At 43.9% G+C, this 27151-nt stretch overlaps 1 protein-coding gene across 2 annotated transcripts in view; it reads left to right on the forward strand.

Moving 5' to 3' along the window:
• Nucleotides 1-478: 478 nt before the first annotated feature.
• LMO1 (LIM domain only 1) overlaps nucleotides 479-27151 on the forward strand; it is a 61148-nt gene continuing 34475 nt past the window's right edge. Inside the window, exon 1 of one of the 2 annotated variants that reach the window (XM_051620925.1) lies at nucleotides 479-970. In XM_051620925.1, coding sequence (XP_051476885.1) covers nucleotides 949-970 — 22 coding nt within the window. In that variant the 5' untranslated portion in view covers nucleotides 479-948. Of the gene's footprint in view, nucleotides 971-6014; nucleotides 6409-27151 lie in introns of those variants that run through there. The other variant, XM_051620924.1, reaches the window with a different exon arrangement.

A 27151-nucleotide genomic window follows, 5' to 3' on the forward strand; every position in this document is an offset into this window, starting at 1 on the left:
TACAGTAACACGTGCGTTAGAGTAATGCCTCCTTTCCTCGGCTATACTCTCCCCCATTTTCTCTCTCACACACGTATATACACACACACTTTAACTGTGCTTTTGTGTTTTGTCAGAATTAATGAGAAAAGTTCCCTTGCCCTAGGGGTAATTAGTGTCCTTGGAGTTAAATAAGCTAATACTTAGACACCTCTGGCACAGGCAATTATGTTTGTGTATTGAATAATTGATTCAAAGAGGGGGGGAAGGGGCTGCTAATCAGATCTGAGCATAATGAATTGATTTAATTAACAGGGGAATCTGAGGGTCCCTGGGAAATGTGTGCATTTATTCAGCAGCAGGAGAGAGTGCAGAGCACATAAATTGAGAGAGAGAGCGAGCGAGAGAGGCAGGCGGCAAGTGCTTTTGCTTTCAGTGATAGGTTCACATCTTTCCTCCCTCCCACCCCCCCTTCCTTTGAATATAATTTTAGATTTAGAGTGAAATCAAGAGAAAAGCACTTTAGAAGCCTGGAAAGCTCTTGCAGTAGCAACAGCAAAGGGGGGAGAGGTTGGGAGCTATCACACGCGATTGCGTTAAAACAATTTTTGACAGCGCAGGTTGGGAAAGGACGGAGCTGGGGAACCAGCCCCCGATATTGTTCCTCCCTTACCTTTTTTTCTCTTCCCCCCTCCCCCCCACCTTCTTATTTTTTTAATATCTAAACTGGCACTCGAGCTGCAGCGGCGGGCCCGGGGGCGAGGCGGCTGGTGTATCCGCCCGGCTCCAGCTCTCCGGCGCCCAGCGCGACCCTAAGCCCGCCGCGGTCCCGCTCCGAACTCGCGTCCCGGGGCAGCGCCGGGGCGGCCGCGCCGCTGCCCCCGCCTCGGCAGCGCCCGGCGGCTGGAGGGGGAGCGCTCCGAGGAGCCGGAGCGGCGGCGGCGGCGGCCGCACTCGGCGCCCGGGACAATGGTGCTGGACAAGGAGGACGGTAGGTGGGAGAGCCGGGGCGCGGGGCCCCGCTGCCGCCAGCTCCGCCTGGGCGCCCCGGCCGCGGGAGGCGGCGGGCGGGGAGGGAGGGACGGACGGACGGACGGACGGAGGGAGCTGCCCCGCGCCGGTAGCTGCGCCGCGGTAGGGCGCTGCTGCCCGGGGGCCTGTCCCGCATCGCCCCGCCGTGGGTCGCGGAGCCCCGCACCCGTCGCCTCACAAAGGGCGCCCGGGACGGTGCTTCCCCGCCTCCCCCGGAGCCGCTTCCCCTGAGGGCCGCTGCCGCTCCGGGGCCGGGCGGTGCGGGGTCCCCCCGCTCGGGCGCACCGAGCCGGCAGCCCGCACCCAGCCCCTCCGTACGGAGGTGACCGCGCTGGGGACCGTGGCGGCCGCTTGTCCCGGCCCCGGTGAGTGCTGCGGCCAGCGGGGAAGTGCCTGACGCCTGCAGCCCTGTCACCGGGCCCGCCATCAGCTCTGGTGGCCCTAGAGTGTGTCACCCACCGGGCCAACTTCGGTGGCATCCGAGGCTGTGGCCACCCCGGCGCTCCCATTCCAGTCAGTGGCGCTTTGCGTGATTGCTTGAATTGCCATTAAAACGTCTCTCTGTCGTGCTGAAGGGGGGATTTAACTCGGAAAAGTGCATATCGGGCTAAAGAGGCAAGAAGGAGATGCTTCCCTTTGCTGTTTGGTGTGTTGTTTTTTGTTGGTTGGTTGGTGTGTGTATGTGTTTTTTCCCATGTTTCTCTACCTCTTTTCCCTTCCCCCTCTTTTCTTTTGATCTGGAGTTTCTGCTTCAGAAAGGTGAGAGCCTGCCCGCCACGACACCGCGGAGTCACACGGGGCACGAAAAGAAATCACGGGCTCGCTTGTGCGCTCTGGCTGTGTGGGAGGGGGCCGCAGCTCCCAGCTCGAAGGTTAAATGCTCACTGCCCCAGAGAGGTGCGTGGGGAGGGAGCTTGCTGCTAACTCGTCACATGCCTCTGGGCTCAGAAACCCTCTCCCAGCGTCTTTTCTTTCTCCAGTTCCCTGAAGCCCCCTGAAGTAACCTGGTGTAGTGTTATTAACTGGGTCTCCAGCGGAAAGCGCGTGTGTTGGAGAGGAGAGGATGAACTTACCTAACTGGTCAGCAAGAGATAACGTTAGAGAGACTTTTCCCAACCTTCACCCCCTTTGCACAAAGGTAAAAGGGCTAAGTAATGACGGAGGAATGAAGCAAGGTTAATTTCTTTCTGGTGCATATATGAGGAACAAGGTTTGTGTTTCTCCCTGACCTCACTTTTGGGGGTTTTGTGCATTGTGAGAGTCCCCTGAATTTTACTCAACAGTTTGAGGCAAAGGGAGAAAAGGCTTCTAACGTCTCCATCAATACTCTTTAATAATAACAATAACTGGATGATGTTTTAATCCCAGTGACCCTCTGTCAGAGGGTGCCTGCCGACCTGTATCCGTCTCAGTCTGACTGACGGGCTAGCAGCAGTTTGCTGCCTCTGGCGCAGAACTGAGAGGCACAGGTGAGCTGGGAGGGAAAGCTGAGATCTGAAGAGGGTTTCCTAATAGGAGTATTTGGGTTCTCTCAAGTGTTGCAGACATCCTCATTAAACACAAGGAGCTCGGGGCCGGCGTGATGGCAGTGTAAGGAAATGAAACTAGAACCATTGATTATCCAGACAGTTCTGAACAGCCTCCTTCCAGGAGATCTCATGAGCAGCTGTATAAAAGGGAATAATGGTAGAGGTAAAGAGGAAATTAGTGTGAGGTGCACTTAAAAAGGAGTAAAGTAGGAAACAAACCCCTGATGAGAGGGATGTGGAGATCAGAGCAACAAACTGCAGTACTGTCTGGGAATCTTCTGTGCTGTTGATGGAGCAGTTACGCTTGAGAAGAAATTATGCTCACTTTTAAAGTGTGTGGGAGAAATTGGGGACAGGAGGTGAGACTGAGAGAAGAAACTCTTTTTATGGAGAGGTTATTTTACCTTTGTATGTTTCTTTCTGTCTGATTCAAATGGGCTCCACTTGCCCGCTCATCTGTGAATATTAAAAGGGGATGCTGGACCTGCATAGGTTACAAATGGGCTAAAATGGAAGCTTTTGATAACTAAACCAATTCCTTTTGAAATCAAGCTTGAATGAGCTTGTTAATAACAATGGGTCTGTTTTACTCTGTAAATGGCTCCTTTTTTTCTTTCTTCCTTCCCCCCCCCCCCCGCCTCTTTTCCAGGGGCCAGTCTGATTTCTACAATCTAAAAAGTCTAGCTTTGTGGCTAATATTCTATTCTCCCCTTAATTTTAAGAGGCTTTGCCATGTGGAAGTTTTTTGGGGGGGGTTTCTTCTTTTGAGGTCTCTACCAGCAGTGAGGGTATTTGTAGTTATTACTGTGGGGAGAAGGCAGGATTTCAGAAAAGTCACGCCTCACCCCCCCAGTAGTCCTGGTGCATCTCAAGGAGACTTGCTGCCTAGTAGATAGAGGTTGCAATGTGCTCCTCGCTTATGCATCCCTGAAGGCTACTTGCCAAGCTAGGCCATGCCCTTAGAGGTAGCCACTGGCTCTCCCAGTCCCTGGGTGGGGGCTGTAAAGGTGCCTCAGGGGCGTGTGTGAGCCCTAGGGTGACACCAGTATCACCTATGAACTCTTCTAACTGCTGTACAGCTTTTTGAGCGAAAAGCTTCCTTGGCAAACACGCTCCGTGGTGCTGAGAGAAGTAGTAGAGACGCAATAATACTTTTCTGTGGTCTTTACAGGTATCATTGAGGATGAAGGGGCAGACTGATAAGATAACAACAATAATAATGTTTTTGACTTGATGTGTCATGGCATCACGTCAAGTTATGTCAGGGAGGTAACATCACTTGGTGTGTTTGAACTGACATAATGTAACTTGACGGATGCAACGTGACTTGATGTTAGAAAATACCGTTTTACGTGGAACTTTGGCAAATATCTTCCAGAAACAAATGTTAGCAAGTGAGAGAAGAGAGGTGGGGGGAAAAAAGAAATAAAGGTTCAGAATGAAAAACTTCAAGGCTCACATTTTAGTTACACAGTTCCACTGTGTAAATCACTGCAGAATTTGCTGTGGGCAAGCCAACCTACGCACCATGCAGTGCATTTATACATTTCAAGATGAGAATGAGAGTTAGGATATTTCTCAAATACATAAATGTTTTGATTGCAAAGACCAGATTTCTGCTTAAAAAAAAGTAAACTGACATCAGGTATCATGATTAATTTCAACAGATTGTGTTATTTGTAGTTGACTTTAATTGCTGCACAAATGTATTGGGGGTTAGAAAACTTTTTTTTTTAATTGTTGGTGTGTGAAATGAGGAAGCAGATACAGTGTTTAAAAATACCCATTTGCAAAGGGAGTGATCCAGCCTCTGTGACATGCTGGAGCAGTGAAGGCAGAAAAGGTACCTGGACCCGGTACTGCGTGTTTTTCACAGGCGTGTTACGTGGGCTGGTTGGCTCTGCCACGGAAGTCGGCTACGATAGAGAATGGCTAACTTTGTTTTCATCAAAACTCTGCCTGCCTTGTAATTGCCCAACAGTGTAAGCCTAAATATACCGTATCTTTAGGGGCTAGTTTGTCCTTTTTGAAGGTGATAGGGTTGAGAAATACGCAAACAGGAAGATGGAGCATTTTTGTAGTTCACAGTTTTCCGATGGAGGCCAATAGTGTATCAGAAGTATTTTAACACCTCAAATTTAGGAAGCCTGTGTTTGTGTTACTTTTTTCACTCATGCTTTTAACTATTAGACTTGAATCTCTGGGATAAAGCCCTCCCCCTTCTTAGCTTGTACTACTTAAAATAAAATGATTCTTTATGGTGGTCGTACTCTTGCACTAAAATACATATTCAACACTTGCAAACTTGTATCACTGGAAAAAAGGAGTTGTTCAAAGTATTAGATGAAAACAGTTGAATGTAAAATGATGCATTTAACATCAAATATGCTCAAGGACTGTCAGGATTTTGTATTCTGAATGAAGGGGGGAAGGAAAAGCCACTTAAGCTGTGGATAAAGAATCTAATTAAAAATCAGTGTTAAGGATATGTAACTTGAGCTATCATGCTTTTTAGAGTAGCACTGTATCAGTTGTAAAGGGGAGGAAGAAGTGTCATTAAAGCAGGAATGAAATGTTTTCTCAGATTAAAAGGCAGTGAGATGAGTGCAGTGGTGCTGTGGATTTTGGTAGCAAAGCGTCTGATCCTGCCATCCTGCCGAGCACCATCAGGGACAACAGATGACTTGTCTCAATAAGGATTGTGGGTTGCAAGAGGAAGAAGAAGAGACCTAGGCCCCAAACTTGTCACTTTGTATGTGGGCATCGCTGGCATCTCTGAAAAGTGGAGCAAACCTGTGAGGGTTTGTACCTCATCGGGTTTGTTAGTTTCATTTGAATATCGACCTGATGAAAATGGAGCTATGTTCTCCAGAGTACTCCCTGAAACTAATACCTACATGTGAAAACAAACCCAAAATGTTTGTACAGAAAATTAGTATCAAGTTGTAGGTCACAACAGTTGAGTGAAATCTAGCTGTGAGTAGTAGCAGGGCTGCTGTAACACAGCCTGCGGGAGTTCTGAGCCTGCTCTGCCAGAAGCCACCGGCTGGTTTCAAATACAATTCCCGCTCTTAGGGAAGCAAATCCGGAATAACACCCCTGCTCGGGAGCAAGGCCTTTGGAACACGGAGAGCATCGCCGGTTCGGAGCGGCCCGTCCTGGGGCCGGGCGGGGCCGGGGCCGGGGCCGGTGCCGGGGCCGGGCGGCAGGTGGCGCCGCCGAGCCGGGAGCGGGGCCGGGGGGGTCCCCGGGCAGCGGGTGCCCGCAGCAGGGGTGCAGGGGCGCGGGCTGGGAGGCGGAGGCAGCCGCAGTCAGGCTTTAGGGATTCTGCCCACTCCGAATAGATATATATATATAGATATATATATATATATATAATATTTTTTTTTTCCGATTTGGATCCAGCCCAAATCCAAAGGGAAAACACTTTGTAAATGTTGAAAGCCGTGTCGTTGCAACAGCCGGGGTTATGAGCTATCAAATGCAATTACATTAAAATAGGTTATACTGTGTGAATTGAGCCATTTAGAAGGTGAGAACCAAAGAAAGAGCTCTGATCCCTCCTCTTTCTAAATTGCAGTTTTAGTTCCTTGCAATTCTGAGGCACAAAAGTAGGTGAGACTGCTTTTGTATCTGCAAAGTGCTTTATTTCTGAGTGTAATTCTAACTGAGTGCAATCTAGGTTAAAAGCTGGACAACTGGGTAATTAGAGCTCACTTGCTGCTAAAGGACGATCAGCTGTACCACAGCTCATTTGTGTTCCCGGAGACTTGTTCTCCTCTCCCCTGAGCGGAGGCTGCTGGAGAAGAAGCATCTGTCCCCGGACTTTCCGTGATTGCGGAGATGATGGTGCTGGACGAGGAGGACGGTAGGTGGGCTGAGGTTGTGGAAGCCTGTGCTCAGTGTCTTCTGTCTGCTGCCAACGTACAAATAGTTTTGAAACAGATGTGCACCGTGCATATCGGAGTGCTCTGCTTTCAGCTTCTGATATTTTTTCTCCTGTGTTGGTCAAAGCATGCTTGCTCTTCATTTTTATTTTGTTTTTAATCTCTTCTCGGGCATGATCGAACCAGTCGAGAAGGATTTACCCCAGGCTCTGTTTGCTGAAGGACACAGCAGAAACAGCTTGGTTTGGGTTGGTTTTTTTAATAGCTATTTAGGTTTTTCTTTTTGCAAGTTTCTCTGACGTATCCATTTTAGCTTGCTTATTTTAACAGCATTTATTGTAAATCTAATTTTGAGATATTTGTTTCTTTGCCATCGCGAGTCATTTGGGTCTCTTTAATGTGTGCCTTTAATATCTGTTTCTGGTAGCTTTTCTTCATAGCTGTAAATATAATGACAATAAGCTAATAAGCTGCTCTGGAGAGAAAAAAAAAAAAAAGCATTGGCTTATTCTAAGAATTTACTCCCCTCTCTAAATGGCAGAAGTGAAGGTTCATTTGGGATGTAATTTAAGGACTGAATCTGAAGGAGAGCTTGACTTATTTTAGGACTTCACGTATACGTAATTTTTTAAAACTGACTCGTCCTTATCAAGGATGATTAAGGGATAGGAACTGATGTAAAGAATAAGAGACAGTCCTAGAGGTCTGAATGACCTGATGCCTTCTTTTGCACATTGCCTGCCAGGGCATGCAACTTAACTGCTCAGTCACCTGTAGTTTCTGAGACAAATGTGGTAAGTCTAAGCACAACTTTTTAAGGCTGCCTCGTGGCTTAGGTCTTTCCTCATAACTTGTGCTCTGAAAGCAAACCGAGGCAGAGCAGGACACTCCTGTAGCCAGCCAGATGGACTTCCTTAGATGGCCCTGCCTCTTGCCAAAGACATGCACCTTGGCGGCACTTAGTGTATTGGAATTGGGAAATATATCTTAACTTTTGAAGTACGTTTTTAGCTGTTATCTCATTGCTTCATTTCACCTTTATTAAGTGGATCAAGTGTGCCCTGTAATGGGTGTGTTACTGAATTTTCTGATTTTTTTTTTCAGAAATTTCTTTACATATTTAAAAAAAAAAAGTCATGGACGGTTGTCATTTGGAACTAGAAGAAATTACTGAAGTTTGCAAGACTGTAGGCAGGAAGCAGGGAGCCAAAAAGCTTGGAGAAATTGAAATTTGAACATTTTGGCAGTGGCATTGATTTTACTTGAATATATGTTTGCTTTTTAAATATTTATGAGAAAAATAACATGTAATTCAAAGTCACTTGCTTTCCCTTGTCAGATTGGCACTAATCATGTATTGTGAATAGTACTGAAAGATGCCCAATCCTAATAAGCTGGAGAGATATTATTTTTGTTCCCTGACCCATATCTGTCTTCTGGCATTTTAAAACTGAATTAATACTGTACTGAAGACTTAGAAAAGAAGGCTTGAATATTGAAAATAATGGGTCACTTTTAACCAAAGGTCTTCTGCTGAAGTTCCTCTTCTCTCTCTTTTTCCCTCCTTGCCTCCCCAGAAACGGTGAGGGGGAGATACTACCCAGTATTTTACATCTAGTGTTTTGAGGTCTTTATTTGGTTTCTAAAATTAACAATCTGGTGTATTCTTTTACATAGAATGTGAACCGATTTTCTGGGATGTGGATGTGAGGTTTTGTTTCATTCTAATCTGAAGCACTTGGGCCAATGAAAAAATGTGAATGGACTTTTCACAAAGGTTTTACACCCTTAAATTATGAGACCAAGCAGAAGCGTATCATTATCATTGCCCTTTTATATGCACATTTGATCAAATTTTCACTAAGAGTTGACTAACATGGAATCGGTGCCCGTGTACAAGTTGTCTTGCCCTTCTGATTCTATTCTGCTCTAATTAAGTTGGCATCCTAAACCTGTAAAATAATCAGGGGGAAAAAAAATCCTGGGCTTTATTTATGTTGAGATTTCATAAGTTTCTTTGTTAACACAGTAGAACTTAAAAAAAAAACAAAAACAAAAACAAAAAACAGTAGATGTGAAACATCTGTTACCCATCCTCTAGATCAGCTTTGCAGTTGACTGGACTGTGGGTAAAAGACACACTAAGTGGTTGAGTATCACTTATGCTGGGGAAACAAATGAACCCAACAGGGTTTCAAAGGCTTTGAAGCAGTGTCACCCTCAGAGGTGTTCAGTTGTTTTCTTTGGCAATATAAGTTGAAGCAAGCTGGTTTACTTTATTAGAGGCATAAGGCTACTCTTGTAACCTTCCTTTGACTAAGATGAATTTGGCTGACTGACCTGATTTCTTTCAGGACCACACGTGTTGTGCTGGGTTTGGGATTTTCTTTGGTTTTTTTATTTGTGGGGTTTTTTTCCCTCTTTAGGACTCATCTCTTTTAAAGAACAGCAGCATTTTCCATATTTTGTTAGATCTTCCTTTTCAATTTTTGTTTCCATGTAGAACTCTGTTCTGCTGTGATGGCGCAATGCAAGGAGAATAGCCCAAATTAATTCTTCTCATTGGAGGCAGTATGGTTGCCTGCATGGAATCAATAATGCATCATGGAGGGATCAAATTTTGGAGTATAATGTGTGAATAATGCTTGACACAAAACAAAAATTCGGTCATCATAATAGCAATTAGGAAAAAGCTGCAGCTTATCCCAGCTGTAATCTCTGCTAACAATGAAGCACAGCCTGGTAATCAGCATGTATGGTATGAAATGCACTAATAGAAATCACGGCTCTTTGTTATGTGTGTAGGGGGGTGAAAGTTTCCTTTTAGCTAACTTGTGCTGTGCTAACTAGACATAGTACCCTTCAACCAAATTACTGAGTGTGTGTGCACTTGTGAAAACACTGATCAGCTGTGTTCATCCTGATGTTTGCATAGACAGTAGCACCCCAAATCACGGATCCTTTGTGTTTTCAAGCAGAACTCTGATTAAATAGATTGCAAGAGCAGGCCAAGTAAATAATATATTAGAGGACTCTGTTAAACATGTAACCATATACAAACCTTGGGTTTTCTTTTTTAAAAAACGCTTCTTTAAAAATGAAGAAAATAATACAGATAGTCGGTGGTTGTGTGCATTGGGGTTGGAGAATGGGTCTTAGGTTGATGGGAGGTATTTAGGGCAATGAATATTAGGTAATTTGAAACTGGATTAGTAGCTGCAGTTGGGTTCCCTGTTGTGTAAGAGCCCATCTTACCCTGTACAGAAGGAAAGAAAAGCAGCATTTGGAATTAGAAAAGCAGTGAAATTGATTGTATAACGGCAGTTCCAGGAATGGTGCCACCGCACCCCAGCCAGGACAGCAGAGCTGTGGGCTGAGCTCACAAATGAGTGTGCCAGCTGCCATACGGAGGTACCTATAGATAGGTAGATGGATACAGAGAGATCTACCTCCAGCAAGATAGATCCTGACAGTCTGCTTCTGTTGATAAAAATCAGACAAAAACAACACAGTCCAGGTTGTACACAAGCCCAGTATGAAGTAGTGCACTACAGGAAGAAGATCTGTTCTATGTACTGCTGGTATCTTTTGTTTGTTTTTTAACATAGTCTTCTCAGATAAACTTACTGAAGAAATGCTGAAAGAGAGGAGTGGAGATGGTAAGGTGGCTTTTTCCTCGCATCACATGGAATTTAATTTTTCTGTTACCTCATATTCCTAAAGCCAACTTCCCCCCGCATCCATTTATCCTGTGTCCCTCTACCTTGGACTTTCTCTGTAGTCCATCATTGTCTAGCTTCCCATCTATAATGAGACAGTACACATCTTGCCAGACATCAGCATAGAATGTTTGATTCAAGTTGCCAAAGACTCTGTATTTACCTATTTAGCTGTGTTGTCTGTCAGTTTTTTGAGGGCTTGATCTTGACGCACGTGGTCTTGGTGCAATTTGAGAGGTTTGATCTGGCTTTAGTTCATGATATTGTCCTTTGTGACTCAACTGTGCAGAAGTGGATTAATATATTTATGAAGAGGAGACAGGAGGTTGTAAAAGCATGAATCTGAATACGGCCAGAGCACATTTGGCAGCAGAATAAAACATGAGACTCTGGCCAGAAAAGATTTTTTTAAAATATATTAAAAAATTGGAATGTTCCTCCAAAGTTGATCATGTGAGGTAGTCTTCCTAGAGGTGCCCCCTATTCCTGGAAATGGCAAACACAGAGGCGTGAGGGTATAACAAGATACTAAAGTAATTGTCTAAACCTTTTCAAGAAATGGGAGGTGCTGTGTTGGAGCACTGGTAACCTAGATCTCTATTTAAAACAAACTCATTTGATGGGAAGAAGAGAGGTGAAACGAGTTAGTGGGCATAATAGGAGCAAACTACTTTGTATGAGCGTATTCCTGCCAGACAATCAAATAGTTCCTAGTGTTTGCTCAGTCTAGATAGCTGATAGGCATCTGTACAGGGTGTCATTGTTCTTCGTTCCCTGATGCTGGTGAGATGTGATAGTTGTCTGGTTGACATAACAAGCGTTCAAACAGTGTAAGAACATTTTTCAGCTTGGGTAACAGGGCAAAAGAAGCAGCTGGTTCTTGGAAATTAGTTTGCTCTAATTTTGGTTTAATACAGTAGAAAGGATGTTTGACACCCTGGCAGTGGAACATAATCTGTCTTCTTTGGAGTTAGTGTTCAGTTTTATTATCTTTAATAGATAGAACATGAATATGTCGGCCTGTTTGTCATAGCCATTCCAAAAATGCTCTCTTATGGTAGAATCTTCGGAAAAATTCCTTTTAAGATCAGTGCATTATTAATAAAGTAATCCATTAGGTCTGGTGATAAAGGGTCACAGCAGAGCCTGAAATACTTTTCTTAAATGGTTAAGAAATTTATCATGGTTGGAGGATTAATTGATTTCATTTGGAGGCTTTCTTAAGGTTTTCAGGCTTTGTGTTTAGAGATGGTTTTACTCTCTTTGCAAATGTGCTTGCTGCTCAAAGTTTTGCTTCACTGTCATTAGCATGAACTATTACATTTCTGCTAAAGGCAGACTGTTAGCATTATGACTGATTGTATCTGTGAAGAGTCTCACTTAGGTAAAAAAGTATGAAAGTTTATGGCAAATAAGGTATTTTACTTGAAATCAATTCAAAATCAGAATAATGGTATCAAGCATTAAGTGTTGCAGTATGAGAATAAAAAAGACACTGCAGATGCTGCTAAATGCTGAACTATAAAACTCTAATGGGTCTATATCTTTTAAAAATTGGGCAGAACTGTCATCATTTAGAATACCTAGACATGGTTTTAAACAGTATGGAAATCACTGCCCCCAACTTCAATAATGTGCGTAACTGTTGCCAGGGAATGATTTATTCAGTGAATGTAGCTCCTATTCACGGAAGACTTGGGGGTGGTGGGAAGGGTGATTTAAAATGAAAGTTGTTCACTATTAGATTAACATAATTAAACCTATAGATGCTCTGAGAACAATTCACTGCTGCTACTGTTTTTAATTCTTGGTGTGTAAGCGCGTGTGTGTTTTTCCTCCGTCCTCCAACAGGATGACTCCCGAGCTCAAGTTTTCAAGTGCGATGTTGGGCGCTAGCAGTGCAAACAGATGCTCAGCTCTCCTTTCCAGTCAATGTTCTTGCAAACTAGTTTCTTCATACGCTGCACATCAAAGCAGATAATAGATGCTGTTGTCCAAATTTAGAGTTTTTTAGAATTTCATTAAACATTCCTGTATTCTTTATGCCAGTGTTCAGAGTTCCTTGCGTGCTAATCAAACTTAGAAAGGGTGATTTGGGTAGTGAAATTAATATTTGCCTTCTTTTTAAACTATTGATTCCAATAGTTCTAGTTTTTTCTTAAAGAAAAAGGAGATGATTGTTGCATATTCATGACTGAACTGAAGAGAACTAGGACCAGAATTAAACAATTAACCCTCTCACCAATGTAAACATCCATTTGAGTGGAAGCCGGGGATGTTCCTACTCAGTTTATTACAGATCTGAGATATAGAAATGTATTCCAGAGGACTGTGTTTCTAATAAATAAAAAGGCATAATGAGAATGTAACTGGGAAGGAAGACAAAAGCAGCCATGCTTTAAATTGTTAATGATGGTGCCAGTGGCTGCAGCTTTACCACAGCTGTTTAAATTGATCAGCTAGTGAAAATGTTTTGTTTTGGCATTTTCCCTGCATGTGCAACTCTTTCGAAGGGACTTCTAGAAGCTTTTCAAAGGGGAATCATGATATTTTTTTTTAATACCAGGCTTGGAACAACAGAGTTTCCAGTGCTTTGGAATCCAATATTTAAGGATTCAGTTCAGTTTTACTTCTGTAAAGTTTTTTGCTGGTGAGTCATTGCTTCCCCTACATTTACTTTACCAGTCATCTTGGTTTTTTCTCTTCCCCCTCTGAAAATCTAGCAAATTACTCACTACCCCTAGGAGACGAGGTGACAGCACACTTCCTTGCTGTCCTTTTTCCCCCATCTCCTCTATTTTCTCGGTGCTACTGAGCTTGATCAGAAAAGCAGAAAGGTGCTATGTCAATTTGCTATGCATCTTTTGGTCAAGCATCCAGTGTGAAATTGTTCTGTAAAATGTACTTTTTCAGAGGGAACCTGCTACTAATTTGTTTTCTGGTTGGCTCTACCTTGCAGGTGATGCAAGTTAACCAATACCTCTTTAATGCTTGTATCATTTCCTTCTGTTCCAGAGAGATGGGTATGCATTTCAAAAGGATGCAATCACTTCAAGTTGAGTAGGTAGGGGAAGGTCATACTCTCTCCAAATTGACAAGTGACACAGTAGAGATCTACAGGCGGAGGTCTGGCCTGAGCTGGAGAGCCTTGGTGTGTTTTGCAGAGCACTCCTTCCTTGGGTTTCCAACTGAAAGAGCTCATGAGCTCCCTACCTGGGACCTTGTGTAAAGCCTCTTCCTGGCAACTCTTAGTGGCAGGTGACTTGTGGATAGACCATGCCTTAGATAATGTTGAGCAACCTGGTTTCTGCCTAATGTACTGGCAGTGGGGGTGGGCATTTAACATTATTCAGAATCCATTATATATTTATCTCCTTTGTGGAAAATGATTTCTCTAAGTACCCTGTTATGGTTATGAAAGCCTGAACCAAGCAACAGTCTCAACCTCTTTGACCTGTCTGCACAGAATGGAGATCTGTTTTGAAAAGGACTCCTTTATATCTGTTTTTACTCCATGCCCTTCCATTCATTTGCCTATACAAAGCAATAAAGGGTAAAACTAAAGTAACATAAATTGGTCTGTCTTCCTGAATCCATGTCTCGCTAATGTACCCAGATTAACTCAACTGTAAATTGTCTCCTTTGGATGTCGTGTCTTGCTAAAAGTTTCCTATATGATTCATGATTTGGATTGCTTTTAACAGCTATTGGCTAAGCAATATGGTAAATGTACAAGGTGATGCAATTGGCATTAGTGAGAGGATGCACAGGAGCATGTAATGCAGTCAATACTACATTAACTACTGATGCCCAATTACAGAAACTGGAAGAGTGGCTTTTAGGAGCATTAGGACTTGCAGAAGAGCTGAGATCACCTGCCGCTCCTTGCCTAAAAGCTTCACCCTTTATGCGCTGGGATCAAAGCAAACATTTAGTTGCTATTTTGTCATGTATAACAATGAAGGTATTTTCCCCCCTATTTTCCCCAAAAAAGTGTCATACTGGTGCTTTTTAGCACATGTAAAATTCTCTCTCCATATTTGAAGAATCTCTTTCCATCTCCTGGGGGCAAGACTTTATTTGAATAGAAACTCTTTAACCACCCCTGCATTTACTGTTTCACTGACACTTACTACTTTAGCAATTTTTTTCTTTTAAAGAAATGCTAAGTGCAATTTAGAGTGTCCTATTTCAGTGTGTCAGACAAGGCTCCCCTTCGCTCCCCCCAGCTCCTTCCCTTTTCTAATCTGTATATGGTTGTTTGTGACCTCAGCTGGCTTCAAGTCTCTAGAAAGACTGTTTTAAAATACAACCAGATACCACGTAAAACAGGATATTTGTGTGTGTGACCTCTCTGCAGTCCACGCTCAGGTTAAGCACACACTGTTTGCACTGTTGCTTTGAAAACCTGTTTGCAGTAGTCAGCAAAGGCCCACCTTACACTAAAAGTCAGTTCATACTTTCAGATTGAGCCAAGTGTGATCACAGCTTCTAAATCTATTTTGAAAATAATGAGCGGTGTCACTGCTGGATGGCAAAACTAGCAACCCAAAAGTTCCTCTGGACTTGGAGTGAGAGGGGGAATTAAGCAGCTCTAAGAACACTGAAATATTTTAATATAAAAGACAGCTGGCAGGTGGCTTATTGCTCTTGTTACAGCATTTGTCTTTACTTCCAGCTATGATACTTGGCATATCATGCCACTTCTAGTCCTCAAAGCATTTTGGCAGTATTAAGGAGTTTGTGTGCACCCCAAGTTAGCATGCCCTGCAACTCAAGCCTGAGCATCTGACCCCCCTGAGGTGTGAGTGGGCTTCTGTGCGAGTGGTCCCAGATTTGTTCAGCTCTGCTTTCTCTGCACAGCTCTCACTGCCCTGCCCAGCAAAAGAGGAGGGTGGGATCTGCAAGGCCATCTCTTGTTGTGATGCAGTGCTGGGCCTGGGTCCCACCTCACCTGCTCTCCCATACTGGGTTTGGAGATCAGAGCTCCACAGAAGGAAGAGGGAATAACTTACGGATCTCCTGGGACAGACAGATCGCTATTGCAACAGTTGCTGTCCTTCACTGTTCTTGGGGCAGTTGCGTTGGTTCCCTCTCAACAGGCATTTTTAAATTTATTTTTATGTCCTTGGGGTTCAGTCCAAGTGACTGCAAATTGTTGAGGAAGCAGCTTCACTGGCCTGTCTTCCTGCCATAATTCTGAGCACCAGTCGCATTCCCCTCTGATTGCTGCCATGATTAGAAGCATTGGTCACGTTTCCCTCTGCTGTTTCATGTGTAAGACTGTGATGTAAAACATTCTGACGGTCTACAGGTGCTTCCCTAAAAACTCTTTTTTGGTAGATGGTGCCCTAACTTCTTAGCCCACTGATATGTTGGTTTTCCATGTGGTTGCTCCAAGGCCCCATGAAGCTCTGCCCAGTATCTAGTGACTGTCTCGGTGTTCAGCTGGTCAGGGGGTGTTTGCTGTGGCTGAAGGAAGGAGGGACTAGAGGGGCAAGGGCAGAATATGAGCTGTTAATTTGAAGAGAACTGTTGCTTTCAGTTTGTGATTGATGCCCTTTTGAATGTCCAAAGGGGAGGGAGCAGAAGGTAAACTCCTGATTTGGTCCTTGCTCTACTGTGTTTCAAAGGTGGCACCAGCAGTGGAGGTGCAGGGGAACTTGACTGAACTCTGCATCTAGCGCGGCTTCAGCACAGACAAGTATCCTGTGCTTGATGTGCTTTCCAAGCTGTACAAACAAAGCTTTAAATGTCTGAAGTACCCAGTAGGGCAAGTCAAAACGTCCTTGAGCAACTTTGTATTTAGACTGTTTTCTCTTTTCCTTTGATCAGGCTGCAGCAGATGTGTCTCTTCTTCTGTGCATGTTTGCCCACACCCCCTCATGCACAAGCATTCCCTTTCCTTGTGCAGGGGCTGCAGTATTTAGAGTAGGCTGTTCTTCCTCTTTGTTCTTTCTTATTACTTTTTCTTTTTTTCTTTTCTTTTTTTTTCTTTTTTTTCTTCTTTTTTTTTTTTTTTCCAGGGAATTCAAGTTAGAATGTAGAGAGATCAGACTAAACAAGGTTTTAACTTACTGTCGCTTATTCCCCTACCTCTCTTTAATTTGGATAGAGGAAAATAACAAACTATAATAAGGCTCCCTTTAAAAAAAATGTATGCGTATGTATAATCGATTCATTGACTAGTCTTTTGGGGGGTTTTTAAGCATTCAGTCTAAGTGGGCTGCTCAGTGAAATTTGTACATTCATAAAATAGCTGATTGAAAAGCAATATTTCAGATAAATACAAGCCAGCGATCTATCAGCAGTTGTAATAAAAGCTGGGCTTCAGGCTGTGATTTTATTTTGAAATAATAAGAATTGCTTTATTCTTTTTTACTTGAGTTACCATGGTAATTCTGTCGTGTAGCAGTGTTATATTGATTTAGAAAGTGGACAGTAATATTTCTTTTGTGTTATTCTGTTTCTAGGGGTTGATTTCTAATTTCCACTTGGAGATTACTTTTATAAATTTCTTAAGTCCTTCTACTTTTTTCTCTAGCAGTGTAATTTTCCTCTCACACATTGCTATTTTCTGAGCTTATTGGTTTGCTCTTATTTTAAATTAAACTTGCTGGTTTCAAATATTGAAATGACATCTTTGTCTGTGTCTGTACTTTGGTTTAGCAAAATATTACAGTCTGCTGTTTTATGCTTAATAATTTAAGGGAAGCTTTATGTCTGTCATCAGTGGTTGTTGGTAACTTATGACTAAACCAACACAGAGTTTAAACCTCTGACATTTTAATACTGTGTAATGGTGCTTCTGCCCTGCACACATTTTTTTTTTTAATCTGCTTTGTGTGTGTATGCTAAAGAGAATGCTAATTAAATGCTGAAGAGATCTGGAGGAGTTTTTGGGTGGAGCTGATTCCCGACCACTTTAGGTCTCTGTCACACTTGAGAGGACCACTGGTTTTGTCTATCACACAGGTACCTATCCTGGTTACCCATCTTCCTCATGTAGTTAAAAAGCTTCAGGTTTTCTGAAAGCAAAACTTTGACTGAGGAGTCCTGCCCTGTGATAGGACAAGGGACAGTGGATGAAAAATAGAAAACAACAAGTTCCACCTCAACATGAGGAAAAACTTCTTTACTCCTTCTCTGGAGACTTTCAAGACCTGTCTGGATGCATTTCTGTGTAACCTGCCCTAGAGGGTCCTGCTCTGGCAGGAGGGTTGGACTTGATCTCAAGAGGTCCCTCCCAACCCCTAACGTTCTGTGATTCTGTGACTTGCAGAAGTGTGCATACACACCTGATGGCTGACAAACTGCTTTAGCTCTGTACAGGATTGTTATACCTTAGCCATGGAGCACTGCTCTTAGATCGCTGCTGCTTTAAGAAATGACAGCCTCAACAGGATGATACTGTTCCTTGTGGCATCTCTTTCTTTTTTGTGTGTCTGAGAAATAATGCTTCTATTCCGAACCTGGGAGATGAGGGGAAATGAAACTCAAGCATCACTGTTTTCAGAAGTGGTAGTTGAAATCCTGAAACCAAAGCAATGAATTCTGGTTTCAAAGAGAAATCATTCAGCTTACCTTTACTTTAGAGGGTGTGAAAGCTACTTTGTGAACACGAAGTACAATTTCCTGATCTCAAGAAAGTGCCACTGAAAGGTTTTTTGATGCAAGTAACTGATGGGAGGGGGATTGAAGTCATGTCCTTTTGCCCTTCATTCCTGTGTGAAGCCCCCAACAGTAAGAAAAGCAGCCCAGGAGCCTCAGCCGATCTCTGGTGGGATTGCTGGACCAGCAACAGGCAGGAACTGCAATCAGCTGGAAATGGCAGAAGAGGGGAAGGCTGGCAAGAACATGTGGTGGTTGATCTTAAAAGCCTGAGGTAGGAGGTAGCTGGAAAAAGGCAAATGCAATCCTACAACAAGGAACTGCTAATAATGATCACTGATAAGAATGTTGGAGAGAGACACTGATAGACCTTGTCCATTGTGCATAAACCATGGGTCACTCTTTCTTAGGGACAGTAAATCCATTTGGAAATAGGGGCAGAGAGGATGCTCATGAAAACAAGGAGGTCCCTGCCTCAACTTGTCTACTTTTGCAAAATGGTCTGTCCTGCACGAGGACACTGGGAGAGGAAACACCAGGAAGGAAGGAAAACAGGCTTTTTACCCAAAAATATTTTCTTGTAATTAGAACAAGTAGCTGGAAATGTCTAAGAATATTTCTGGGCTGGCAATTTGAAAGCTTCTGGACTTCAGAAGAGTTGGTCTCTAGATCAGCCTTCCCCAGAGGATAGTGGAGGCACTAAGTCGAATTGTTTGGCTAAGAGAAAGAATCATAGAAGAGCTAAGGTTGGAAGGGGCCTTAAAGATCATCAGGTTCCAACCTCCTTGCTATGAGCAGGGGCACCTCACACTAGACCAGGCTGCACAAAGCCTCATCCAACCTGGCTAGATGGTATGAAGCTTAGAGAAAGAGATGGCATGATAGCCTCCAGCTGCAGGAGGTGGGACTTGCTAGTGCTTCTCAGTCATCAGTCCATGCTGAGGCATTTATGTCACAGTGTATGAAGCTCTGTCAGTGTTTCCATATAAAGCCCATATTTTCATGAACATTCATTTATGGTGAAAGTCTGCACACAAGATCCTGCCTGAGGATACCTTTTTCTTTCCTATTAAAATTTTATAAACCCGTCACTTGGCTGGGATTTTTAGTACTCTGTGAAAGTAAAATAGAAGTGGGGCCCTGATGGGGAAGCATGGAGGGTACAGTGTCATTTTTTTCCTCAATACTCCCTTTAAAACGAAAAATAACATAAGCTCGAAGCTTACAGGTGAACTCCTAGATGGAAAATGGCAAAGGCCATGTCTGCAGGTTTGAGATTCTTTTCAATGGTCTGATTTGGTTTGAACCAAGAGTGAAAATGGATAGGCAGCTGCTGTTCCCAGAAGTTTGCCCAAGCTTTTCTGCACGCATGGTGGTGTGCAGGTGTTGCCTGTGCTGTTTGGCTTGAGAGCAGTGATCCACAAACTTTAAAACCTTCAAATTTGTCTTGACCTGGGAGGCTCTAATAGCCCTTGGAGCCTTTATGGCCCATCGGGTGATGTCTGTTACACATTAGTCTGTAATAGCTCCAGAACAAACAACTTGATTTTTTTAAAGTCAGTAATTATATCTCCCTGCAATGGTGTGCAATGGCTCCACACGCTAAAATGCAGTTTTAAAGTAAAGCAACAAGACTGTTTAACGTCTCTGGCAGTTTTGGCACAGAGCACAAGTTCTCTGCTTTGTTTCTCCAGCATTTTCTTTCTCATTGCTTACTCCTGTTACAGCATATCCATGCTACTAGGAGCTGACATCTCACCCCAGATTCTCTGTGATGTGGCATACAAATACCTGATACTGTGTGTCTCCTCAAAATAATGCTTTGGTCTTTCCCCATCACACCTACTTTTCAGGAAGAGCTTCAGCTGATAATTTGCACTCATCTTAGCAGGGCTCTGTGCTCAAAAGAGCAATCTTGCCGTGGTAGGAGAAAGGACTAGATGATTTAACAGAATTTTTTTTATAAGCATTTCTCACTGTATCTGATCTTTCCAACAGGATACGGTGCTGCCTGCATCCTAAGTTAGGATTTGGGTTTGTTACCCCCTACCTAAAATGTATTTTCTTTCCCTAGGGTTCATTCAATTATAACTCTAGGATATATCTTCTGGGACTGAGTAATTGGCTAGGTCAGAAGTAATCTTTATTTTCACTAGAGCGGTGTTTACAAACTGATGCTGTAGTATCTCTTTAAAGCCCACTGAGAATCTGATTAAAGGCCTGAGGATCTTCTGCAAAGATTGCCTGCTCCCAGTTGACTTGAAAGGGTCAGCATGCTGTCACAGTTTCGACGACTAAGAATTAACTTAAGGCTGATTCAAATGCTACTCTCTGTGTATAGCATTGATTTGACTGCTTTCAGATGGCAAGAGGTAACTTTATACTGTAGCACGTGTGAACTCCATTTAGTTAAATAGGAAAGCTGAATGAATATGGTTGCTTGTGGCATTGGAGCTCGAAGGTGAATGCATGCTACCCCTTCTGCCCTCAATTAAATGCTTTGGGGAGGGTGGGAGCAAAACATAATTCTCATGGTAGTGTACTTGGGATGCTGTCTGCTGCAGCTGTTCTTCACCAAGTGCAGCTCCTAAGTTTCACATAATCTTTTCTCTTCCCCTATGCATGGTCCACCTTAATGGGATGTGGTTGCTTGTAGTGGAAATGGCAGCAGAGTGTTCTCCTCTCCTGAGTGGGGAAAAAAATCAAATCAAATGAGTTTGGTGCATCATTATAGCTGCCCATTTTTTGGGAATTGCTGGTAGCACCGAGATTTTTAACCTGGTTTCCTGTGAGCACCAGTGCTCAAAGGCATCATGCATTGATGTGGGAAACAGCTGGTGCTGACTCACACGAAGCTGTGGGGTTTGTGGTGCCATCCTGCCATTTGCATGCCCCAGAGTAGCTTTTTACAAGACCCTGCTGAGTGCAGCCACCTGACATACTGATGTGCTCTATGGGAAGCAATGACAGGCTGCAAACTGGTGTATTCCAGTGCTGTCAGTGTGTGCACCAAAGCAGGCAGTGCTGCTGCTCCTGCTGCATCTGAGCCTATCATGTGGACATCTGCTGAACACCTTGAAGAAAGAAAATGGGCTGAGCTGAGATGTGCTCCTGAGGATCTGATCCTGCCTTGCCACCAAGCCAGCAGTTGCCTCTGGCTGATGCAGCAACCAGGAGAGGTGTCCCACCAACATTAAACCTTCAGCCAGAACACAGGGGCCACCTGGTGTAAGTTAGTGAGCATCTTGCTGCTTCAAAGCAAAAGATTCCCAATTTCTTGCCTCCTGTAACGTCTAGTAAGATAAAGGCCTTTCTGGTAATACAGTCACAGCACCTAGACCCTTCTTGGGGTTTCATAGATGCATCAGTGCCATCCACAGGGGAGGAATCTCAAGGGTTTGGGGTGTCTGTCTTACAGGGTTCAGATTTCTCTAGGCAATTTCTTGGGGATTCTTCCCAGTGTTGTTTTACAGTGAGTGTGACAAAGCTGTAGACCAAGATCTTGTGCTAACCTGAAGCCTTGGTGTGTTTTTTTGCCTTTTCTTGCTTTTATTTGTCTTTCAACTGTTGTATTAAGTCCAGTAGGAAGAGGTGCTGGAAATGCTGATAGGCTCTGAGTTGGAGCAACCAGAGAGGCCCTGCTGCAGTAATGTATTGCTCAGCTTTAATTGTGTCCAGCACCATTTCTGTATTCTCTGTGGGCAGTTGCCATGCTCCAGGGCTTGCAGTTGCAATTTGCCAGTGGCCACTCCCAGAAAAAAATATGCCCTGGCAGTCTCCTGAGCAGGCTAAAGGTGATAGCAACTGCATACCAGCCAAGGTAGAGGAAAAGAGAATGCTTTTGATGTAGGTAACCAACTATGAAGTCAGACAGTTTTCTATCTGCAAGACTTGAAAAATGACACAACAGATTGACAGTCTCGTCCCTCCTGCCCCTACCTCCCAACCCAAGGTGGGGGGGCTGCTGCCTCATTGGTCACTGTAGTTTACTTGTGGCATGTTTCACAGTGCACAACTGGATCCATTTTCTATACCGTAAACAGAGCTCTGATGGCCTCTTGGGACAAATATTTTTACTGTCTTCTGCCACTATAAACTTCTTATCAAGTTAAACTGTACATTGAACTGAGGTGCTGTGGATATGTCACAGTAGCCCCTATGATGCATTTGATGGATACTCAGTGTTTGCTTTCTTTCAGTCTTCTTTCTGCTTGGGATGGTTGGCTCCTTCCTCATCACTGAAAAAGCTCTATCTGCTTAAGTTTCAAATTATGGCTTGTTTCCCACCCCCCTCCCATCCCAAGGAAGCAGATAAAAATTTGAGCTCAACAAAACCCTTATACTTAACAGTTTCTCAATGTGTGATGTTCTCATTTAGCTGGTAAGCTCACAGCACTGGCTCTCCACAGAACACTCCAGAAAGCAAATACTTCTGGGTCTTGGCTTAAGTTTCCATTAGATCTACAAAGCAGAGCCAGGTATGAAGATCATTATGCTGGTTCCTGCTACAAGAGAGTCACATGAGTTGTTACTACAGTACCAGCTGTGAGCAGTGTGACAAGTCTCATTTTGTTTCACTTAATTTCATGCTCTTCAAATGGTATTAACCTAGTTAAAGTTTGCTTATCAAAGCAAGATCTGTAAAGCCAGCCAGGTAAGTGCATATTGCTGTGTGAAGTTGTATGAGAATGCAGGGGGAGGAGTTGATTTTGAACTTCCCTTATGTTGCATATCATGATCAAGCGCTCGAGGCAACTTTAACATCTGAATGAGTTTGTCATCAAAGGAGTAGTGTTGATCACAGGGCTGTGTTTACTCAGCACTTCCCTGCAAGCTCTCAGAGTGCTTAAGTGTTTACCCTTGAGTTTAGCAGAGATGCTTACCTGGTGAAGGAAAAGTCTTACACATCCTGTGGATGCTGAATGACAGAGTTTCCAGGAAATAAATGCTGAAAATGCTTTTTATGTCCTGGAAGAAATCACTACAACATCATGTAGGAAAAAGCAAAACACAGCAAGGCTTTGTGCTGCTTATATTTGTATTTGTTCTGCACTATGCTATACAAGGCAGTGTATGCATACAGAATAGCAAGAAATAATCTCTAAGTTAGAATGCTTGAATTAAGCATAAAAAAAAGGTTGAGAAGTCCAATGAAAGTCACTTTCCCAAAGTAGAAGCATTTTGTGAAACTGGTGGGATGAAGCTGTGGTCTCCCTATCTCAGGCGTGAACACTGAATAAGCTGAATTGCAAAAAAAGCATGTAAGTTCATGTGATTCTTGCTTCAGCTCCATACCCAAGGGCAGATCAGCATGGGCACTGGCTGCCAGTCTGCTTCCAGTTGACTTGGAGAGTAGGATTTTGTGTTCTGCTGTGTCAAATGCTAATCTCACTAAGGCTTTCTGTGTCGCTTACGCAATTTCATACATTGTCCTCACCTTCCCCATTGCTGGATTTACTGTGCTGTATAATAGGTATTGTGGCAACATGTTTTCCCTCTGGAAGAGAGAGAAACCATTTGGGAACAATGGGAGAACCTAAAGAAATGCATGTTCTACTGGACGATTTGTTGACAATGGTGTTTTAATAATATTAGCAAGGAGATATGCAATAAAGCACGTAAGTATCTTGTTTAAGAAAAAGTTAAAGTGAACTAGGTCTTTGAGTACAGGAGAAGATACTAGATAGTCACTTAGTAGAGGAAGAGAAGGAGAATCACACAGAATCACCAAGGCTGGAAAAGACCTTTAAGATCATCAAGTCCAGCCTATGACCAACACCACCACATCAGCTAGACCATGGCACTAAGTGCCACATCCAGCCTTTCCTTGAACACCTCCAGGGATAGTGACTCTACTACTTCCCTGGGCAGTCCATTCCAATGTCTAATAACCCTTTCCATGAGGAAGTGCTTCCTACTATCCAACCTAAACCTCCCCTGGAGCAGCTTGAGACCATACCCTCTCATCTTGTTGCTAGTTGCTTGGAAGAAGAGCCCAAGCCCCACCTGACTACAACCTCCCTTCAGGTAGTTGTAGAGATTGACAAGGTCCCCCCTGAGTCTCCTCTTCTCCAGGCTAAACAACTCCAGCTCCCTCAGCCTATCCCTGTAAGACTTTCCCTCTAATCCCTTCACCAGCCTTGTTGCTCTCCTCTGGACCTGCTCCAGCACCTCAGTATCCTTCTTGAACTGAGGGGCCCAGAACTGGACACAGTACTCAAGGTGAGGCCTCATCAGTGCCGAGTATAGGGGGAGAATTACACCCCTACTCCTGCTGGCCACACTATTCCTGATACAAGCCAGGAGGCCATTTGCCTTCAGGGCCACTGGGGCACACTGCTGGCTCATGTTCAACCAGTGTGCATGGGTTGGAAGCAGGACATACTGGGGTTTTTTGTGAGTAGCAGTGGGGTGCTTGCAAGCACTCAGCGCCTTCAGCTCTTGGTGGCCGTCCTGCAGGATGTGCTGCAGAAGGAGCTGATGATGCTGCCACTGACCTGAGAGACAGGAGCCCCAGCTGCCAGACATGGGCAGCTGAAGAGTCATCATGTGAACTGCTGGGCAGCCCCTAGTCAGAGTCTCTGACACCTGGCTGGCTTACCTCACCTGAGGTGTTTGGCTCAGGGACCGTGTCTTGCTCCTGCTTGAGGTTGCATGGCCAAAAGGCATAGTTTGATGAGTGGAATGAAGAGAGGAAGAACAGAAATCTTCCCAAGCACTGTGGCAGAGCCCTCCTGCTGTTTGCCCCTGTGCCAGCTGCGTGCAAACCCACCATCTGTGATTCACGTGGAGCTGCAGCCATTTGCCTTCTGCACCTGAGGAGCACATCCCACTTTTTACTTCCATCTTTCCACTTTTTTTACACATCTGTGTGGCTCTGCACTCATCCCGCCTCTTCAAAAGATAGAAATCTTCATTTCTCCCTCAATTTTTAAAGAATTGAAATTCTTGAGTCCTTGAATCATTTGACTTGCCCTCTGCTATGCTGCCTTTGCAGCATCCCTTTTATATCATCACCGCTGCTCGCAGGATCCTGTAATACAGTCCCTCTCCTCTCTCTAATAGACTGCTATGATATCCATGACTTACATCCCTGAATTTTCATTACTGCTACAAAGACTTTTGCACACTTTAAAAGGGAACAGATGGATTCTTCCCTATTTTGGAAGAGATCATTCGTGCCTGTCCACCTTCTCAAGTTCACCTATTTTCATTACTTTTACTTAAAATGATTTGTGGAGCCTTCTGAGCTCTCAAAATTAAACTGGAGCCTGAATAAGATTTGAACCTAGATTTTCCTCATCTAACCTAAAGTAGTTGATAGCTTCAAGGGAGGACCTAGAGAATAGTTCATTTTGCTTATAGTTCAAAACGGTAGTCACCCCGTTCTTTCCCACTGTGGTCTTTCAACATTTCTCCAAGGAAGCTCACAAAGAACCCTTCTGAGATTGAAGTGGGAACAAAGTGCTAATTGTTAAATTATCTTTTGCCCCCCAAAACCTAAGGAAAGCCATCTGAAGGATGTTAGTTGCATACAAAGTATTTCTGTCTCCATCCAGTGTCAAGTAGTCTGTTTTAGAAACCCTTTATGGTCTGTCCTTGGCAGTTCTCAAAAGGCTTTTGCACTCAAACAATATGGACTCTAGCAGGTGGCATTTTTGGCAGATGACCTCTTCTCAATGCCAGGATGCTCAGAAGCTGACCTTTCTCATCTTTTTGCAGAACCATTAACATAGGAAGTGAAGGGCAAATGTACTACTAGTAGGATGAAGATGCACTCAGATCTTAAACTGGAAGAAAAAAAAAAAAAAAAGGATCTGTTTCCAAGGAATTGAGTAGCTGGTGAAGAGAGTGGTCTAATAGCTGGGCATAGTAAGTAGCAACACCTCTCTCTAGAAACAAATGAGACAAACTTACCAGAGCGGGTCTTCTGCTGTGGCAGAGGTTAATTATACAAGTGGTTCTGCAACTTGCAGGCTTTTTTTTCTGTGATCCATTCACATTTGCCTTTCTGACGTGAACTGCAGTAATATGCACAATTTATGTGCCTCTGTCTGATTTTGGTTAATTGTAGTAGTAATTACTAATTTCCAACCCCTGACCTGCTTTTTTAATCGCATTTTTTTAAATGATCTTTTTGTGCCATTTTAGAATTTGGTGTTTGGTTTTTAATTTAGATAAATTATGCTAAAGTGTTCTTGAGAGAGCTGCATGCTAAGGTCAAAAGCTTTATCTGTGCAGTGCCCATTTACTTTAACCTATTTTAATAATTGTAGCTGCTTTCTTTAATGGGTAGCTTGTGTCTGAACTAGGCTAAATCTGTCCTGTTTAGACCCAGCTGCTGATGTAGCAGTACAATGAAGTGCTGCGGGGCAGCCCTGAGGCTTTGGCATCACCACCTGGGTGGAGGCAGTTCTGGGGTTGGGCTTTCCTGCCTCCCTCCCTCCCTCCTGCTCACAGCACACCCATCCCACAGCTCCCATATCCTGCTCCTCTGCAAAGTGCCCAGAGACTGGCCATGGGCCTGCAGGTGCTCAGGAGCCATCCTGGGCTTGATCTTCAGCATCTCACCACCTGTTTAGCTGCACTGGCACCGCACCAACCTTGTCTGAACACCTTTCCCTCCCGTTTTCTGTGTAAGTATCAGGGAAATGCCTGCCCCTGCTAGTGGTGACCAGGTTCCCTGGTTGTGCTGGTTGCACCATGAGTTGATGTGAGCTGTGGGAGAGCTGTTTGGGACAGCCTGTACCAAGGGCAGGGTGAGCACCTCCTGGCCTGCAGATTGTTGCCTGTTGAGCTGAGGGCCCAAGGGAGGTGGCACTTCATCCCACAGACCAGCAATGGCCGGATGACATCATGAACAGGACGGGCTCATTGTTGGCCTTCTTCTGGGAAAGCTCTCAGCATTTTTAGAAATTACATTTCTTTTTATGCCTCTGCTCTCCCCAGACATAAGAAAGGAGGTGTGTGCACAGGAGGAGGCGGATTGCTTTGCCTGTTTGTGGCAAATGGTGAGATTTTACGCCAACCGGTTTTCCTGCCTTTCTCTCCTCCTCCTCTTGCTTTCTATGGGGAAAGTTTAACAGGGTGTGATGTTTTTCTGACTTGGAAACGGGTATTAAAGAGCAATTAGCTGGCCAGCCTTTCTGGATAAAACAGATAAGGCTTGCCAAAGATCTTCTTGTCTTTAAACATTTGTACATATCTCTTGTCAAATATAGAAGTTATTGCCTTTTTCCCCCTTTCTTTTTCCTCTCTCCTCAACTGCTCTCAGTCCTGCATCTGGTTTAATATAATGGGTGTTTGCATGAATGGCTTAGTTAGCCAGAGTGGTAATAAAATGCTTTAAATTTATTGTGACATTTGGATTTAATTAAAAAGTACACACTTAGAA

The sequence above is a fragment of the Apus apus genome, chromosome 5 (genome assembly GCF_020740795.1).
Source record: "Apus apus isolate bApuApu2 chromosome 5, bApuApu2.pri.cur, whole genome shotgun sequence".
In the NCBI taxonomy this organism is placed as follows: Eukaryota; Metazoa; Chordata; class Aves; order Apodiformes; family Apodidae; genus Apus; species Apus apus.